This window comes from Paramormyrops kingsleyae, chromosome 1, assembly GCF_048594095.1.
Source record: "Paramormyrops kingsleyae isolate MSU_618 chromosome 1, PKINGS_0.4, whole genome shotgun sequence".
NCBI lineage: Eukaryota > Metazoa > Chordata > Actinopteri > Osteoglossiformes > Mormyridae > Paramormyrops > Paramormyrops kingsleyae.
In genome coordinates, this window is record NC_132797.1 from 3,057,501 (window position 1) to 3,076,221 (window position 18,721).

The following is an 18,721-nucleotide window of genomic DNA, read 5'->3' on the forward strand; positions in this document are numbered from 1 at the left end:
AGGCTTCTTATGTTGGCAGTGTGAGAGCTCTGGGCTGCAGCATTGCTTCAGGTGAATTTATACAGACTCAAAGTAACAGTATAGCCTGAAAACCCAGTGTTGAGAAGGTCTAAGAAGGGAGGCCCCTACAGCATTTCTATAAAACACATTATTCCACAGAACCATCAACCTCCGTACAGCTGCCATCCGCCTTCCCTTGAGGTTCAGGGCACAAGCTGGGGGAGCCAGACCACCAGCCCCTGCAAACTCTCTCTCCCTCTAAACGAGGCCAACTGGTTGAGCATTTTGTGTCTCTTGGTGATGCATGATGGCACATTATATTTTGAAGACGTTCGGCACAAACAGCTGCTACCGCAGGTTCTGAACAGGCACCCAGGTTCTCACCGGTGGGTGAGTCAATGCAGGTGAGAATCAGAGCTAAGAACGATGTGTGCTTGGAGCTCATGGCCAGTCAGTATGTTCTCCTTGTGCTGCTGATGACTGCAGACTTCTGACCATGAGAGGCATTTGCATTTGGAGGACACTTGAGTGTAATGACTGAAGACTGCCAGAAATGTTCTGCTCTTGTGGAAATACCTTCACATTTGTTTCTTCTGAGTTTTTGGTTCTTTGTTTTGCTGAATAGAAAGATTGAAGATCCTGTGGTTGGTGTTTCAGCTCTTGGGACATCGCTGTGAAGAGATAAATTAGCTGATGGTCATGTAAATATAAATCATCGTTTTATGGATCTGGATCACTGGGCTCCATGTCTGTACTGTGCAGACTCTCTGGTCTCTGTCAGTATGGTATTTGTGTTCTTCATATAGCTGCAAGTGTATTTTGTGTACAGATTCTGCAGTGGCACTGAAGTCACCCTAAAGCATACAAAGGGACCGGCTGATTACCATGTGCATACCTCATGAAAACTGTTTTCAAGGTTCATTCCTGTGTTACTGCAGAAACATAAAAATAGGGAATGGGTACAAGGTCTGCAGGACCCTGACCAGGATAAGGAATTTTAATATAGGATGGATGGATGATGGATGGATGGAAGGAGGGAAGGAAGGAAGGGAGGAAAGAAGGAAATAAGGGAGGAAGGAAGCAAGGAAGGAAATGAAAAGGTATTCTGAAATCTACATTGATAAGAACTTGGATATGAGTTATAAATATCTGAAAGATGTGAAAATATATTCTGACAAAATTAACACTTTTTGAAAGTCAGGGGCAGACCAGAATAAAAACAAATGGGCGGGTGTGGGTTGTTGTGAAACATATACATCTGGGTTGCACTTAAATGTTGCTGTTTTAAAGAAGCATGATGCCTTTATTGGATTTACAGACATGCTGTTAAAGGGAATATTTAATGAGCAGTATGAACAATGTCATACATTTTACATAAACTGAATTTTAAAAGTTCTCAAAACATAACAGTAACTTCCGAAAATTATGTCAATTAAAATTTTATCATCTGGAAATTTGCACTTTACACCAATACATACATTAAGTCTGTTCCCCTCCTGGGTCTTTCGATGTGTCTTTTATTGCTATTGTACGTGAATTCAATAGTTATGTAAAAGTGATTATATTATTTGGCATAGTCACAAAGAGTTCTTTCAGGTTCAAATTCATAATTATTTCATAACCTGCCTCACTGACACATGCTTTGGAGCTCTATAAAACTATGCAACTGTAACTGTTTAATAATCTCCCTGCTCTATAAAACTATGCAACTGTAACTGTTTAATAATCTCCCTGCTCTATAAAACTATGTAACTGTTTAATAATCTCCCTGCTTTATTGTTGCTGTTTGGAGAATCGGTGCTCATAATATGCATCTGTTGTTAAGATGACAACTTGTAATTTTAGCATCTTTTTATTTATTAAGAAATATAATTAAGCTGATCTCAAGATTTAATGTGAATATATTCGAAAGGAGAAAGTAGTTGCTTGTCTTCTGATTAAATTACTAAACATAATATAGTGATCAATAGTTTTGCTTTGGGTGATCGTTAAATGTGATTAAATATATTTGAACATACATTACATCTGTTTAACCTTTTTTAAAAAATAACGTTATTCAGGCACCATCCCCACTAATTCGTTGAAGCGGGGTTGCAGAAGAATGCACATTTAATTATATTTTAAGTAATTTTATGACTATTAATTTTATTTTTTATATAGGACGTGGTACGCTAGGTTCTACATTTTTGCAGCTAATATATTTTATTGGAATATTTCGTTTGTTTTTCTACTAATGTCACGTTACCAATCTACACAAAGATAAGTGTATGCAAAAAGTAAAAAAAAAAAACTCAAAGCAATTGCAGCTGCAATTATCAGACTGTAGACAATAAGGAAAGACTAAAAGCCCTTAGGAAACCTGTATTTCGACTTAGATTAACGGTCATAATATCTGTTGTAATGATCAAAGATATAAATAAGTGAAATTTTCGACCACATAACATTTGCAGTAAAAAAATAATATTCAAAACGTAAAAAAAGAAAACACTTTGAGTAATCTACATATACAGTATAGGATGGCTTTTATTTAACCAATAAAGCAGCTACCTTCAGAGATACGTCATGAAATATCATAATAAGATATTTCGGATAGCTTATTTAATTTTTTCTTCTGTTTCATGCTTTACATACTTTATAATGTATTTGGTTACGCTAAAGGGGACATATACGCATAAAGGGGACAAAATGAGAAGGTATTGGTTTATTGTGACGGAAGTGCTATCTTTAACGTGCATGGTAAAAAAAACGGCAATATCCTTTAATCACCCTTGTCTATTCCCTAAATGGACGCGATAACTTTCTTCCCTCTGTTAATGTGGGGGGGGGGGGGGGGGGGGGGGGGGGGACATATGGCACACTGTTACCTTTGTGATCCGACTTCAACATCCGCTAACGTAGTAGCCTAATATCTTTATACATGAAATAGGCTACTTCAAGTGTGTTCGCTACCTGATACATTTAGTGAAGAATAGTCTAAGTCTTGAGTTAACTAGTGCATGCTACGTCTGTGGACTTAACAAGGGTAACAGACCGGGGGTGATCTTAGCTGCTTCGGGAGTTAATTCATTGGCTTCAGGATTCCAGAGCCTATAAAACCCCAGCGCGGTCTAAGTCACAAAGACGCACTGGGTAGCCCAATGCAAGTCTCAATAAAAAAGGCAATTCGTTTGTCTGATGCGTTTTGTTTTGGTATGTATTCCCTAAAGGTGTGTAAATGTTTTTTCACCTGCACCTATTGGTTCATCTTGGCGAACGTCTCATTTCGACCAAACGGGCGTCCGAAGAAGACAATTAAGCTGAATAACGAAATATTCATATAAAGAATTGCGCACCAAAATATTAAATCAGTTCGTTAAGTATGAGTCGGACGTGTTTGTGATAGGTTACAAATTATGTAATCACGAGGGGTGTTTGATGTTCCATATTGCATTCAAGTGAAAATGATCGTTTTGTAAATCACTGCTTGATCGATTTATGTATTTTGTTGATAGCGTCTACATATTTGTAGACTTGCAAATAGCCTAATATATATAGATATAGCTTTCTGCATACTATATTTCCGTTTTACTAACAGTATACAATTATATATTTCAACGCCCATTCAGGTCTAAAATATCCATGGAAGTAAGAAGTCTAAAAATATCTTAAACGCATCATGAATTGTTTTTGCTTTTTAATGTATTATTTGTTATATATTCACAAGTTTCAATAATTAGAAAATAATTGCAAAAGAAAAATGATGAATCGCTAATTTCAAATATTTCCATATATGAACTTTCAAAACTTCCAAGAAGTTCGACGCTAAAAGTCACAAATCATATTATTTCCCGCTGTATGTTTTAAGAATAGAGTCTAGTCCGACACATACGCAGGTGTTGCTACCGCCTTTGTTCGTGGTCGATTAAGCGACTTTTCTTTGTGAGCACATGGCCTCACCGCTTAATAATTTGTAATACTGTCATTTACGAGGCGCTATCGGCGGAGCAGCAGCATACCACGGCGGACCAAGTCTGCCCAGTAACAAACTGCCTTTCTTGCTCGCGAGCAGAAGATCCATTGGCTATGCAAATTGCAACAAAGGGGAGGAAACAAATGTAAAAACAACTAAAAATGTTTTAAAGAGACATTTACCACATCTACTTCAAGTGAACGTACAGCTCCAGTTCTGGGCTGTTGAGTTGTGCAAGCAGTTACCCACTACATAGTACGCTTAAGTGTGTTCCAAATTGGCACGCGAACCTAAATATGTTTACTGCTCGTGTACAGGTAAACTGCTATGCTGTGCAATGATTTTTTGTAAGAAATGTTTTCGGCGGTAGTTGTTTTGATATTTTGTGCGGTTTATGAATAAACAACTGCAAAACTGGTCTGTCTTAAGCTTTTTGTGCAAGCATCACCGGCGGTTTTGACTGTTTCGATATATTCACGATGCCACTTTAATCTGCTGAATAATTTCTTTCTCATATTGATGTAGGTTAATGTAACATCTGTAGGCTATGCAAAAAACGTCTTTGCTCACATTGCTGAAATTACACGTCTCCATTCACCATTGCTATCAGCGTCCGTTTTCCAAAGTTTGACAAGAAAGTATAAATAAATAGATGATGCTCTCAACACATATACCGTACCATAGTATCCTCAGTGTGCTGTCTCTCCGGCACAAGCTCTACGACAATTGCATTTCCTAGAAAGCTATTTCTAGACCGGTAGTTTAGACTTTTTGGTGCTACACCATTCAGAAGGAAAGCATGAACCATAACACGACATATTGAAAATATATGAAAAATATATGGAATACACGAATGCTTTTCTGCAAACCGTGCGTGTTTCTGAAGTAGACAGAGGGTTAGCATCTATTTTGGACAATGCAACTCACACGCCACGAACACTTTAATCACAAGCGCTATACAAAATATACATAATCTATCATAAATCACATGAATGCATTGCATGCATTTTTATTGCACGGTCAGTGTGTGCTATACATAAGCATTTCACACGTTAGCTATTAGTTTGTCAAGTGTGTTTCACTGGGAAAACACGCTATCTGATGTGCCTATTTTAATGTGTTCGCACGTGTGAGAGAGTCGAGCTTAAAGGGTGGTGGACTGTCTGAGGGTGGGCATTTTATTTAGTCATTACTGCATTCGTGAGACAAATGTCACTCCGACTGACTACATGAGAACGTTTTCGTCCTGCATCAGCTTACTGAAGAAAAAATGTTTCATGTGTGCATGCATGGACCGCGAGCCAACTGTTCGACATAATGAGATCCACTGTTTGAGGCTTGCGTCATTTAGAGCAACAGGCGATCTTCGAATGTAGCTACAGGAAAGTGAGAGCAGAGCCGAGTGGCGAAGGAAAAGTTCACAAGGGGAGGCAGGAGTGTTCTGGGTATCCCTGCAGTCTCGCTTGTATGCTTTCCTACAAGACTTCGCTTCGATTTTTTTGTACTTTTCCCCAATTGTCATTGCATGTTTTAAAGAGTGGTCGTATTTGACAAGGAAAGAACTGAAACAATCATGGAACTGCTTTGCTTGGAGGACGCCACCGTAAGGGCTCGTCCCGACCCGAACCTCGTCTACGATGACAGGGTTTTACAGAATCTATTGAGGATTGAAGACAGATTTCTCCCCCAAAGTTCTTATTTCACATGCTTTCAGAAGGATATTCAGCCATTTATGAGGAGGATGGTTGCAACTTGGATGCTAGAGGTTCGTACTGTGAGCTCCGTTTAACTGCATTTCCGCGCTGGTACCTCCTTTTAAAGCTTTCTGAACACTTTCCTTCTTGCAGCCTGTCGTCCTTTTTCATGTCGAGTGAAAATAAACGGTTTGCAATCTATATAACGAAATGTCATTCACGGTATTCGCCGCTTCTGTAAATGTAATCATTTTCAACACTTTTATAGTCGAGCTACGCTCGTCTCGGAAACAGCGAGGGAGGGAGACAGAAAGAGTCTCAATACAGAAATTAAAAAGACCTTTCAGTTTGAACTGAATGCAGGCAATGTTGAAAAGGTGCAGTGTGTTTAATTGTTATTTATTTATTTTTTCGGATAAATATTTCCATGCACACGTTTGCAGTCACCCACTCTATAATGCGTTAACGCCATGTTGTTTTTCAACAAGCTTAAGGTTGCGTTTTTTTCGACGACTTCGTAGTCCTCTAAAGCACTATAACAGTTATCAAAATACACATATTTAGATAGTCGAGCATCTACACTATACAGATCTTGGTGAAACATATGTGGGAAACGTATCATACATTTTGTATAATTTTTTAAAGTATTAGTCAGCGGAAGGGGTGCGGGGCCGAAGCTCTCTCCTACTTTCTGTGCTGCCATCGAAATCCGTCATCGAAGAATTAAGTTCGATTATTAATAATCGCTTGAAAATTTCTAGTCGAGAACTGTCGGAAAACACAGAAGACAATTAAAGCTCTTTTTTCATGTGAAATTTGTTCATTTTATTTGCGATCCTGATTTTAAATAATTTTTTGAAATAATTATTTTGCCTGGTGCGTGACGCATTCAGCAGCAGCCACGCGCTACTCGGCTTTAAATTTCACGTTTTAAAACATATAAAGTCGACCTACAAGTTTAACAATTGTCGGGAATGATGTAAAAATGACTACCGATCATTTTGAAGTGAAAATTACATCTTTATACAATTTATTTATATTTTTAAATATTTTATGAAAATATGACGAATTAAAAAAACAGTTCTCGAACTGAGCTGCATGGGTGTTTTTTGGCTACGGTGATTGTGACTTGAATTCATTTCTTACTGAATGAACTGAAGGAATGCGAGCCTATTAACAGCTTCTGCTTAGGTCCTTCCTTTAGCCTTGCAAAAATCTATTCGGAAATAATTGATAACATTTTTTGTAGCTCAAGGGCAGGTCAATTCGTGACGAAATTGCATCGGTTTCTAATGAGATACGGCGGCTTACATATTTTATTTTATCTTATTTATTGAATACATGTTTGCCTGAATGCAACATATCCATCCTGATGTGTATTAGTAAATAATTAAATTATTATATAAGGTGAACCACGTGTCGCATTGCATTTAGCTACTAGATAATTCGTTTGTGTCCCTCCCCAGGTTTGTGAAGAACAAAAGTGTGAAGAAGAAGTTTTCCCCTTGGCGATGAACTACTTGGATAGATTTTTAGCCGTTGTTCCCACCAGAAAATGTAATCTGCAGCTGCTAGGAGCGGTGTGCATGTTCCTCGCTTCAAAGTTAAAAGAGACGCGACCATTGACAGCAGAAAAACTCTGCATTTACACAGATAATTCTATCAAGCCGCAAGACCTCCTGGTAAGCAACACAGCAAATTATTACGCATTTTCAACGTGTGCGGTAAAAAAAAAAGACGTTTCTCCACATTGCAAGGATTTTCAGTTATTTACATTGCCTTAGCATTGAAGTGTATATCTGTTATCGTTCGTTGGAGAAAATAATTCCGTGGCAGGTTTTTTTTACATTATATACCATGATTTATATTTTAATCAGAACGTCTGGCTTTGTGCCTATATTGCTTTAGGGATTTAAATAAATGCGAGTTTTATTTGTCGGATTACCTGTATAAGGTTTGAACGATGCATTGTTACGAAAAGATTGACTCATTTGACGTTAACTTTATATAATACATTAAGACAGCGTTCCGTGCCAAAAGTTGCATTCAATAAAATAACTTGAGGTATTGCAGTACATCGGTCTCTATTGCCACCTAGTGTCTAAGCTTTTCAGTTAAGCGGCGACCACACTGTTGATCTCTTGCCAGAGCTCGGATTCCAGCCAAATGCAGGGGTGAAAGGGTGGGGGCGGTTAGGATAAGAAAGGAGAAGGACGAGTGATTTCTGGGTCATGTCATTGTACACCACAAGTTTGGTTAAACCCTTAATGGTTGATGGTAGGCGAATTAAAAGGCATTCAGCTTACAGGTAACAATGAGATGTGTCGGCCACCAAGTATGTTACTTGCTATATACCAGCTTACTGCAGTGTATCACAAATGATGTATTTTAGAAGCAAGAGACAGAGATGTGGTCTCACGGTCTTGTCTTCAAGAGGAGAACCATGCTGCTCATGATTTGATGAGGGCAGACCATAGCTGGTAGGGTTAGGCGCATGTTCTTCACAGGCAAAATCTCTTGACCAGAGTCCCTTGTCCTCCAAGCACAATGAACTACATATTTGTATTGTTTTCTTTATGTAGTTCACAGCATATAAGTCTAAAAATTTTCTTATATATTTCTGTCTTCTCTGGATAAAATAGTGTTTTCTATTTTGGAGTATTTTCTTTGGTGTGGGACCTTCCACTGAGTGTTTTATATGGCCTGATATTATTTTGGAAGGTCCTGTTGGATGTTGTCTGGTGGCACGATAGCATCGCTGCTACTTGCTGAGAGTTAGGCTGACCTACACTGAGGGGGTCTCTGTTCATCCCTGTGTCCCAGGAAGCTCCATCCTGTTGGTGAATCGGCCCTGTAAGGCGGCTCAGATTAAAACATGCTGGATCCTTGCATCAGATAAGGATTTCCTCCTTGTCGTTATGTAAACATCTTTTCTGTAAGCACCGGATCCCGCTCATGTTGCAAAAGAGTCCAGGCATAATTCACTGCATGTGGAAAGCCATGTCCTAGAATATAGCCTGCATTGTCTCTTTTTTTCCAGTGACTTCACTACTGTACAGTGCAGTCCTGGTTAACATTACCCTGGATTGACTGTACACTGCATTCCTGGGTGACTTTGCAGTGCCTGGCTCTACAGTGTATTCCTGGGGACTTTTGAGCTAAATGGAAAGTGCAGTGCAATCCCAAGTAACTGTCTAACAAGTGCGTTCCTGCTAAACACTATACAAGACTGGCTGCATGATGTGTTCTTGGTTGACTTTGCACTGGATTAGATGTCAGGTACATTCATGTGTTCTGTTGTACTGGAGTTGGCATATAGTGTGTTGCTGGGTTACACTGTTCAGTCAGGGAGGGTTTGCTTGTTCTAGTCATGTTTGGGAATTTAGGACTGCATACATGTGGGCTGAGATGGTGGACCAAGGTTTGAGGTCCAAATCCCGCCTCTCCACCCACCACTGCTGTGTCCTTGCGTGTCCTTGGGCTCACTGGAGAACTTCTGGAGTGACACAGCTGCAAAGGATGCGTGCGAGGACGATCAGGCTTAGACTCTCTCTGCATACCTTCGGTTTCTGAGTACGGGGGAGGGGCCCGTGCATGAAAGTAGAGTCGAAAGGCAGACTGGCCCAGTTCAGGGAGGGGCTCTCCCTGAAAGCAGAGGGGGTTTTCATGAACTCACTGCCTGCTTTCACAGTGTCTCTGTGGCCTCCATTTGGCCGATGGGTCATCGAGAAAGGAAACGGATGAGCAGCTCTGTTTGATGTGACAACGTGTTTTAAAACCCACAGATGTGATGGGTACAGGCGCAACTGCAGGAACTTGCAGCGCAGAGGAGTTTCCGCACGCATGTCCATCACATGCATGTCTGTTGCACGACAGTTGCTGATTCAAGCAACACCTCAGCCTTCACGCCCACTTTGCTGAAACCTGAATATTGACTTTGACTCTTATGGTGCCGGTGACCAATTGGGCTCAGAGGATGGGTGAACCGGGACTGAGATGCCCAGGGTCAGACTCAGACAATTAAGTATTTGGCGAAATGTAGATCTAACTGATGTTAAAAGTTGGGATTGTGACACTTGAAAAGGCTGATTTATACCTCTGCATAGAATTTTCGCCACAGGTAGCCGCGTAGCTGTGTACCCCCCCAGAAAATTAACTATAGGCATCAGGCTATGGCTTAAGCTACAGCATAAGGGAGGGGCTACCGTCTGCGTAGATGCTATGCAGGAGTTTGCATCGTGTGATGGTCTTTGTTTGCACTAACACTGCCCTGGTTACCATGGTCTGAGTTACCATACTTTGACTTTACGATGGGTATTCCAATTCCGTTCTGTTTTTTATTTTCAGTACATTATCCAATATATTACATGAGATATTCAACAATTTGTCATAAAATAGGCTTTTTAAAATGATTTGGCCCATCTGTAGGCTAATGTAAGTGTTCTAAGCATGTTTAAGGTAGGTAAGGCTCTGATATTAGGTGAGTACTGTGTACTATTTTAAAATACATTTTGGTTTTTTTTGTGCTTTATGATAGGTTTATCGAAACATAACCCCATCGTAACCCCATCATCTGTGTATGGAAGAGGATTTAAGTATTAAGAACAAAGTGTGTCCAGAAAATCAGGTGTGGACAGACAGGCTGTTTACAAAAAATCATAAAGCTTTCTTTGAGCATCTCAGGTTGTTCATACTATCATTCATTACATAGTCGTTTACAAGTCTTTGCTCACTTTCTTCAGTATAAATGGACTACTCTCTTCCCTTGAGGGTTGTCAGGGGGTAATTGCTGACTTCTACACAGTTGTGAAGTCAGATGGACAAAGGGCAGTTGTTACGTAGCGCTGGCGTGTGTCCAGGCCCAGAGATCTGTGAAGCTCTGAGGACGAGTGACCCTCCTCCTTCAAAGCAGTCTTTTCTAGGATGGAGAACTATTGTCTTCATAAGAAAATGACAGAAGACAAACAATATGTAGGCCTTTCCTATGAGGAGCTTTTGGGGTTTTGGCAACGTGACGTCTGGATTCGCCACTTCTTCACCAAGGTCTTATCACTGGCCTCCCAAGTGATGTGCGTTCAGCCTGCTTTTGAAATGGGGGTATGAGTCATTGGCTAGACACTCTGCAACATGGTTGATCTAGACTTATAGCTAGCTTGAGTGTCAGGCTCCTCACTGGATTGGACTTAAAGCCTGCTGAATGAGACACTGCCTCATTTGATTATGCTGTTCATGCTGAGTTGTGAGTCTGCCTCACTGGATTGTAGTTAAAGCCCACTGAGTGAGATGTTGCCTCACTGGATTGTAGGTAAAGCCCACTGAGTGAGATGTTGCCTCACTGGATTGTAGTTAAAGCCCACTGAGTGACATGTTGCCTCACTGGATTATAGTTAAAGCCCACTGAGTGACATGTTGCCTCACTGGATTGTAGTTAAAGGCCACTGAGTGACATGTTGCCTCACTGGATTGTAGTTAAAGCCCACTGAGTGACATGTTGCCTCACTGGATTGTAGTTAAAGCCCACTGAGTAACATGTTGCCTCACTGGATTGTAGTTAAAGGCCACTGAGTGACATGTTGCCTCACTGGATTGTAGTTAAAGCCCACTGAGTGACATGTTGCCTCACTGGATTGTAGTTAAAGCCCACTGAGTGACATGTTGCCTCACTGGATTGTAGTTAAAGGCCACTGAGTGACATGTTGCCTCACTGGATTGTAGTTAAAGCCCACTGAGTGACATGTTGCCTCACTGGATTGTAGTTAAAGCCCACTGAGGGAGATGTTGCCTCACTGGATTGTAGTAACTCTTCTGTTTCACTTACATATCTAAAGAAGACACATGGACTTCTGTCATTTAACGCCTGTATCTTTACCACTGTAGACCATGGGGAAGTTGGAAGTTACGAGAAGTTGCCTGTAACTTCAGGTTAAGTTCCTTAATGCTCAGTAATACCAGTTTTTGAAGTCACTGTTTTAATCAAATCAGTCTGTTACTGAGTAGCTGACTATATTTTTCATGATAAATGAGCTATAATGCTTTGATCTTGAAGGACCATCTTAATCATTCACACGGCTTGTGTTTTTGACAGCTTTTGCTTTCGTGGAATACCTTCAGTTCATAAAGTTTTGTTTAAACAAAGGTTAGTGGTAGGACTGATAGCATTTGTCAGGTTACTTCTTCGGTTCGAAAAAGATTTTCCCCATCACACACAACAAGGACGCATGAGAAGGCATCTTCTCAGACTTGAACTGGAAATACTGCCTCACTACTTTAAGCCTGAGCGAAGAGTCTTCTTGAGTAACATTGAGAAGCCGTTGAACTCTGTAAGTCAAGGCTGCTTTTTCAGGTTTGCTTGAAAAATGAGATGTTTGCAGTCTGCCCTTTTGCTTTGTGACTTTAGTTGTATATCAGGGAGTCAGGTCAGGACATTACAGAAGCTTTAGAGCAGTGGTCACCAACCCGTCGATTGACATTGAGTGGTAGATGTTTTGAAACTTTCCCTATAGCTCTCGAATGTAATATGAAAATAAATAATACATATACAGAATGCATGATTAATGTTCCGTTTTGCAGGCGTCTCTCTCTATCTATCTCAATCCAGCTGCATTTTTCAGTGGAGCAGATGCTGAATTAAAGTGACCAATGACAGGAGAGTACCGGCATGTTCATTGTTGCAAATATCAATGTGCGACACTGGTTCATGTTACTTTGCTAAGTGGCTAACAATTAGTTAGCATAGCGGAGGCTCCACAAAAGAAGGTGAAAACTTCCAATTTCTATCCAGAATGGGAAGAGTGTATTTTTACCTATGTGAATGCCAAGTGTGTGTGTGTATGTATGTATGCCTTTATTTTTTGTGTTGGAAGGAAATTTAGAATTTAATTGTTACAACGTTATTTTGGCTGAATCTGAGCTGTCTTTTTCTCTCAAGGATTAAATAGTTAATTATTGTGTTTCATCAAGGCTGGGGTTAGGAAGTTGGTGACCACTGCTGTAAAGTTAAATTGTGAAACTTTGGTCTAGAGAGTTTGTCGGTTCAAGCCTTTATGTCATCCTTGATATCTTAGCTTTGGAGAATGTGCATCTCTGTGCTCAGTGTTATAATCTTCACTTTGCTTCCTTTGAATGTACTAGTCAGGAAGCTGACTAATATGCTTCATCCATCCCCTCCTAGGACTGGGAGCTTGTCGTCTTGGGAAAGTTGAAGTGGAACCTCGCGGCTGTCACCCCCAATGACTTCATCGAGCACATTGTCCGGAAGCTTCCGCTGCCCGAGGATAAGCTGGCGCTGGTCCGCAAGCATGCTCAGACCTTCATCGCCCTTTGTGCCACAGGTAGGCCCCCAGCTTTGATGTGTCCGTGTCAGGGCTCCGTCAAATGGGCACACTCAGATCGCAGAGGGGTTTCTTTGTGGAGCTGCAGGGCCTGTGGCACAAAGGCCGAAAGGGCAGATCGGTCTCGCTAAAGCCCAGACGGACTTCAGCACTCTTTATCACCACAGGTCTCTTCCCTCATCTCTCACCACAGCTCAAGTCAATTGCAAGTGGTCACATGAGAGTTGGCACAAGCAATTTGCTGTGATGAGGCATCTTAATGCCTCCATGGGAACAGCTGCAGATTCCCTACTTTAGCCACATGATAATACTGTACATCTCAAGTAACAATGGCTACTGCAACCCCATTCTGCTTTTTCTTGGGTCAGTTATGCTTGACTGAGATGCATTTCTCCCAATGGTTGGCCTGAAAGAACCCTGACTAACAGAGCGCCTGAGGATGTCCCAGGGTATCACCTTATTCTCCTCCCATGGCTTTCATGTCCTGGGAATACCGAGATGTCATGACACTTCAAAGGGACGAGAGAGGGCCGCCTCCTTGTTGGTGCTGCTGTCATCCATGGTGGCAGTTTGGCTGGGAGATCACGCAGGGGGTCACAGGAGAGATGCAGGTGATTAATGGCTGACAGAAGGAGAGGGAGAAGGAGCCAGTTTCGTCACCGGCGGTGGTTTTGGTTTGGAATGTGGGTTTTCTTCCCATTCTCAGGCTTTGCTCCTCCTTCAGGGTATGGCGTCCTGCCCCGGTTGGGGGGCCATTGTAGTGTACATCTCCCAGCCTGCCTCTCTCGGTTGCTGGATAATAGGATCCAGAGGCAACGAGACCCCCCTCCAGCACACTGGACCCAGCCAGGTTTTCTCCACCCCATCCTCCACCCAAACCCTGCCCCACCCCCCTGTCCAACCAACATTCTGATATCAGCAAAGATTAATGTGGCTGGTTTGGGGTTCTTGTTGGGGGGTGTCACTGAATCACTTTTAGGATGGTTCAGTTTTGAGATCTTGGGTTCGAGGTACCTGAAAACCCCATGAAGGAGGCTGAAACTGGGCTCGTAGACTTGCTGTCATCTCGTGTGACAGACAGCATTGGCAGACTGGGTTTAGGAGCGTGTCGCTTAGTGGATGAACTTGCTTGCGTGTTTGATTTTTTTCCAGGTGAGACGTGGCATGGCGTCTAAGTGACAGAGCGGGATGTTGTTTGCGAAGCAGCCGCGTCTGTGCCGTCGCTCCCCAACAGTATATCTCCTGGATTAAATTCCCCTAAAGATTTGCTGAATGGGCTGGATCTGGAAGCCGAAGGGAGGAATTTCCATGGGGATTTTTAATTGCGCCGCACTCAGCCATCCAGCTGCTGCACCTTCAGCTTTGTGACCATTGAAATTCCATTTCAGCCACCCCCCCCCCCCACACACACACTTTTCTTTAGGACTTTTATGAACCAGGCCCGCTGTTGTTAAAAGTAAGAAAAGAGTAAAAGGGATGGGGGGGTGGGTTAGGCAGTCCATTTTTTATGCTCTCCCGCTCTTGATGAAACGGTTCCGTTTGAGGCACTTGGTGGGATTCTGTCAGGCGCCGGCGGTCGGCTCGGTATTAATTAATAACATGGTTGAGCCTTTCAGGGCTATGCAAATGGGCCGTGCCTCTGCTGCAGGCGGGGGAGGGAGCGGACAAAAGGCGGACCCTCCATTTCACATGCGGAGGCGTGCGAGGGTCAGGGTCGGTGGGCGCACTCCATAGGACACGCCGGCACTGCTCGGGGTGGCCCCCGAGGAATGGGCGGGAGGGGGGTTGGCTCATTAAGGAGAGATTATGCTGAAGCCTTCCAGGGAGACGCCGAGCGGCTCTTGTTTACCCAAACAGGGGTCTGGGACTCGTTTCGGAGAACATGCCGGGAGGGGAGGACCCCGTTGTGCCGCACGGATGCCAACCTGAGGTCTTGGGTGAATCAGCCAAGGACCCACCTGCTCGGGCCGGAGCCAATCCCACTCTGCTTTCTGACTGGACCCAGTGCTCTGTTGACATTGTCTTGACTGCTTTAGTGGAAAGTGCAGTATATGTTTAACCAAAGTGAGAGTGGAGGTCAAAAAAGGGGGAATTCCAGGAGACACAGGCTTTTTCTGCTCATCTTTTGTCTAAACTTATTTGTCTCTTGTACCCAAATGTCATCTGCAGGCCTGCCTGGTAATATGTGTATGTTTGAAATGGTCATGGAATCAGTCAACATACTGTGGCCATTTTAAACACTCTCTTTATCAGCGGACTGGTGCCAGCTGTGATTCACAGCTACAGAACATCCGGTCATAGCTGGCGCAAACTCAAACTTCAGCTCACATTCTGTGGAGCATTTGAAAATTTGCGGTACTCTGAAGAGCTTTAGGACTGTGAGGAAGTGAAGATCTGTGGAATCCTATGGGACTCTGTGGGGTTTTTTGAACTTTGAGGAATTCTGATGACCCATGGGACACTATGGAACTCTGTGGAACTTTTTGTACCTCTGAGGAACTTAAGAGCTGTGGAACTCTTTGGAACTGACTGGTTAATTTTGAGGAACTCTGATGACCTGTGGATCATTATGGAACTCTGTGGAACTCTTTGCAAGCCCGAGGGGCTGAACAGCTGTGGAACTCTATGGAACTGTTTGGTACGTTTTGAAATTTGAGGAACATTGATGACTTGTGGAATTGTGAATAAGTCTGAGAAACTATGGAGAGTTGTGGAACTCAAATCAAACCCATTGTCTTGTTTTCCACATTATAGTACTTTTTTTTTTTTTTTTAAAAGTATTTTCATCTGAGTATCTCTCTGGCCAAAACTGAGAATTCCTCTCCTGCCAAAGTATTCCCGTTTCCCTACTGACTTTCAGCATAACCTGCATCTCAGTTTTAATTGTACTGAAGCATGGATTGCTTGTCCAGGGCGTGTCGTTTGGATTAAGGCCTCTCCCCTCTCAGGGGCGTGCCGTTTGGATTAAGGCCTCTCCCCTCTCAGGGGCGTGCCGTTTGGATTAAGGCCTCTCCCCTGTCAGGGGCGTGCCGTTTGGATTAAGGCCTCTCCCCTCTCAGGGGCGTGCCGTTTGGATTAAGGCCTCTCCCCTCTCAGGGGCGTGCCGTTTGGATTAAGGCCTCTCCCCTGTCCGGGGCGTGCCGTTTGGATTAAGGCCTCTCCCCTGTCCGGGGCGTGCCGTTTGGATTAAGGCCTCTCCCCTCTCAGGGGCGTGCCGTTTGGATTAAGGCCTCTCCCCTCTCAGGGGCGTGCCGTTTGGATTAAGGCCTCTCCCCTGTCCGGGGCGTGCCGTTTGGATTAAGGCCTCTCCCCTGTCCGGGGCGTGCCGTTTGGATTAAGCTGGACATAAGTTGAAAATGTTTTTGTAGATGGAGAATCTTTCAGGTCCAATTACCCCACACCTCTCAAGATGATTGCTCAAAAACACCCCCTTCACTGACTTATGAGAGAATATAGTTTTACCCAGTAGCCTGGGCTTTTAGATTGGAAAGACTCATGAACCTTAGGTCCTATTTTCAGGTGCAAAGTTATTTTGAGGTCAAGACAATGGCCAGAACAGCTAACAGGTCATCGGGAGCAATGTAAATGTGCGACTGTTGGGTTTTGGTGCTGTTTTCATGACAGCCATCGCTTCCTGTGTATGGCTGTGGTGTCTGGATGGGGGGTGTCACAGTTACCCCCCGGGGTGTTTTTGCCTCAGCTGCCACTAGAGGGCAGGGATTCTAAAACCAAAGCCATCTTCCAGTTTGCCCAGTGGGCGGCTTCTGGCCTGTCTCCCCGTCCCCCAGCTTAGCCGTGGGGAGAACGGAGTGTTTTTTGGCTGCTCTGCCTGCAATTTCACACACGGCAACTAGGCCCAAAAGCACAGGAGGGTTTTTAATTATTTCACTGCAGAAATTCCAGCCCGTGTGCGAATGCCGGCGCCATCACGCCCCTCGCTGGCCGGCAGGTAATACAGAGAAACCTCCCAAGGTCCCAGGTGGAACATCTACCGCCTTCTTGTTTATATACAGCCCTCGTCCATCAATGGATTCCATGTCCTGGGATTCTGCCTTTTTTTTTCTTTCAAATTAATAGCTTTCATGTACTTTAAGGATACAAGCACTTGATTTACTGCAGTTTAAAACCCACCTTCTGGCTGCTTTTCAGCTTTCCAGCCTTAATGAATTTCCAAGTAGAGTGTGTGTACAGGGTATCCCCAGCCCCCCCCCACTCCCCACTACCCGCCACCCTTAGCAATGGGGGTTAGGGAGGAGAAAGGCCTATTGAGGGCAGAGAGCCCCCTGAGGCAGGGCAGATCGGGGCACTGTTTGTTGGGGGGGGGTACATTTCACAGGAGTCCCCTGTCCCCAGTACATGCTGGCTGGCCCTCCATATGCATGCCAATGAGGATGGAGATGATGCTCACCCCTACCCCCCACCCCCACCCCCACCCAAGGCACACGCACATTTGCTGTCCCTTGATAGACTTGTCTTGTCCCAAACACGGTAAATGTGATAGCGGCACACCGCCCCCCCCCCCCCACCGCAATGGCGCCTGCGTCTGTTTCTCAGTTTTTCTACATGTTTCACGCTCCCCAGTGACCCCCCCCCCCGGAAGCCCCGAGAAGGTTACAGTTAGGCCCTGCTCTCTCTGGGGCGGGGGCTTACCTACAGACCACAAAAACAAAACATTCCCTTCACATGAAAATAATAATTGTTATGAGGCCCCCATTCACCCAAGCCTCAGGTGGTAAATTTACATATATGTGTGTATTTATCTGTGATGTGTATATATATAATATATATATACAATAATATATTTAATATATATATCTCACAAATCTGTATGTGTGGGATCCTAGTTCAGATATGTATGCACACTGATTTTGTGCTGTGTATATATAATATTTTATATTTTTATTTATATATATCTCACTAACCTGGGTGTGTGGAGTCATATTTTCCATATATATGTTCATTGATTTGTTTGTACTGTGCACAATAATATTTTATCGCTGGCCAGTCCCCAGCCCTTAACACAGGACTGGATTATACATTCATTTATTTGTCAACAGAGACGTAGGTGCGGCAGCGGCTTGAGGCTGCCCTTCAAAGGGGCAGGGCTTCGATTGGCCAGGCAGTAAGCAAGGCCGGCCCCCGCGGTGCTGCAGGGCTTCGATTGGGCAGCCAGTAAGCGAGGCCGGCCCCCGCGGTGCTGCAGGGCTTCGATTGGGCAGGCAGTAAGCGAGGCCGGCCCCCGCGGTGCTGCGGGGCTTCGATTGGGCAGGCGGTAAGCGAGGCCGGCCCCCGCGGGGCTGCGGGGCTTCGATTGGCCAGGCGGTAAGCGAGGCCGGCCCCCGCGGGGCTGCGGGGCTTCGATTGGCCAGGCGGTAAGCGAGGCCGGCCCCCGCGGTGCTGCGGGGCTTCGATTGGCCAGGCGGTAAGCGAGGCCGGCCCCCGCGGTGCTGCGGGGCTTCGATTGGCCAGGCGGTAAGCGAGGCCGGCCCCCGCGATGCTGCGGGGCTTCGATTGGCCAGGCGGTAAGCGAGGCCGGCCCCCGCGGTGCTGCGGGGTTTTGATTGGGCAAGCGGTAAGCGAGGCCGGCCCCCGCGGTGCTGCGGGGTTTTGATTGGGCAGGCGGTAAGCGAGGCCGGCCCCCGCGGTGCTGCGGGGTTTTGATTGGCCAGGCGGTAAGCGAGGCTGGCCCCCGCGGTGCTGCGGGATTTTGATTGGCCAGGCGGTAAGCGAGGCCGCCCCCCTGCGGG

At 44.3% G+C, this 18,721-nt stretch overlaps 1 protein-coding gene across 3 annotated transcripts in view; it reads left to right on the top strand.

Annotated features, from left to right (window-relative positions):
- The window catches only part of LOC111851230 (G1/S-specific cyclin-D2-like), a 132,495-nt gene that overhangs the window by 101,040 nt on the left and 12,734 nt on the right, over positions 1-18,721 (top strand). For 2 of the 3 annotated variants that reach the window (XM_023825941.2, XM_072715414.1), the window contains exons 2-3: positions 7,110-7,325; positions 12,815-12,974. In XM_023825941.2, coding sequence (XP_023681709.1) covers positions 7,110-7,325; positions 12,815-12,974 — 376 coding nt within the window. Of the gene's footprint in view, positions 1-2,840; positions 5,715-7,109; positions 7,326-12,814; positions 12,975-18,721 lie in introns of those variants that run through there. The other variant, XM_023825940.2, reaches the window with a different exon arrangement.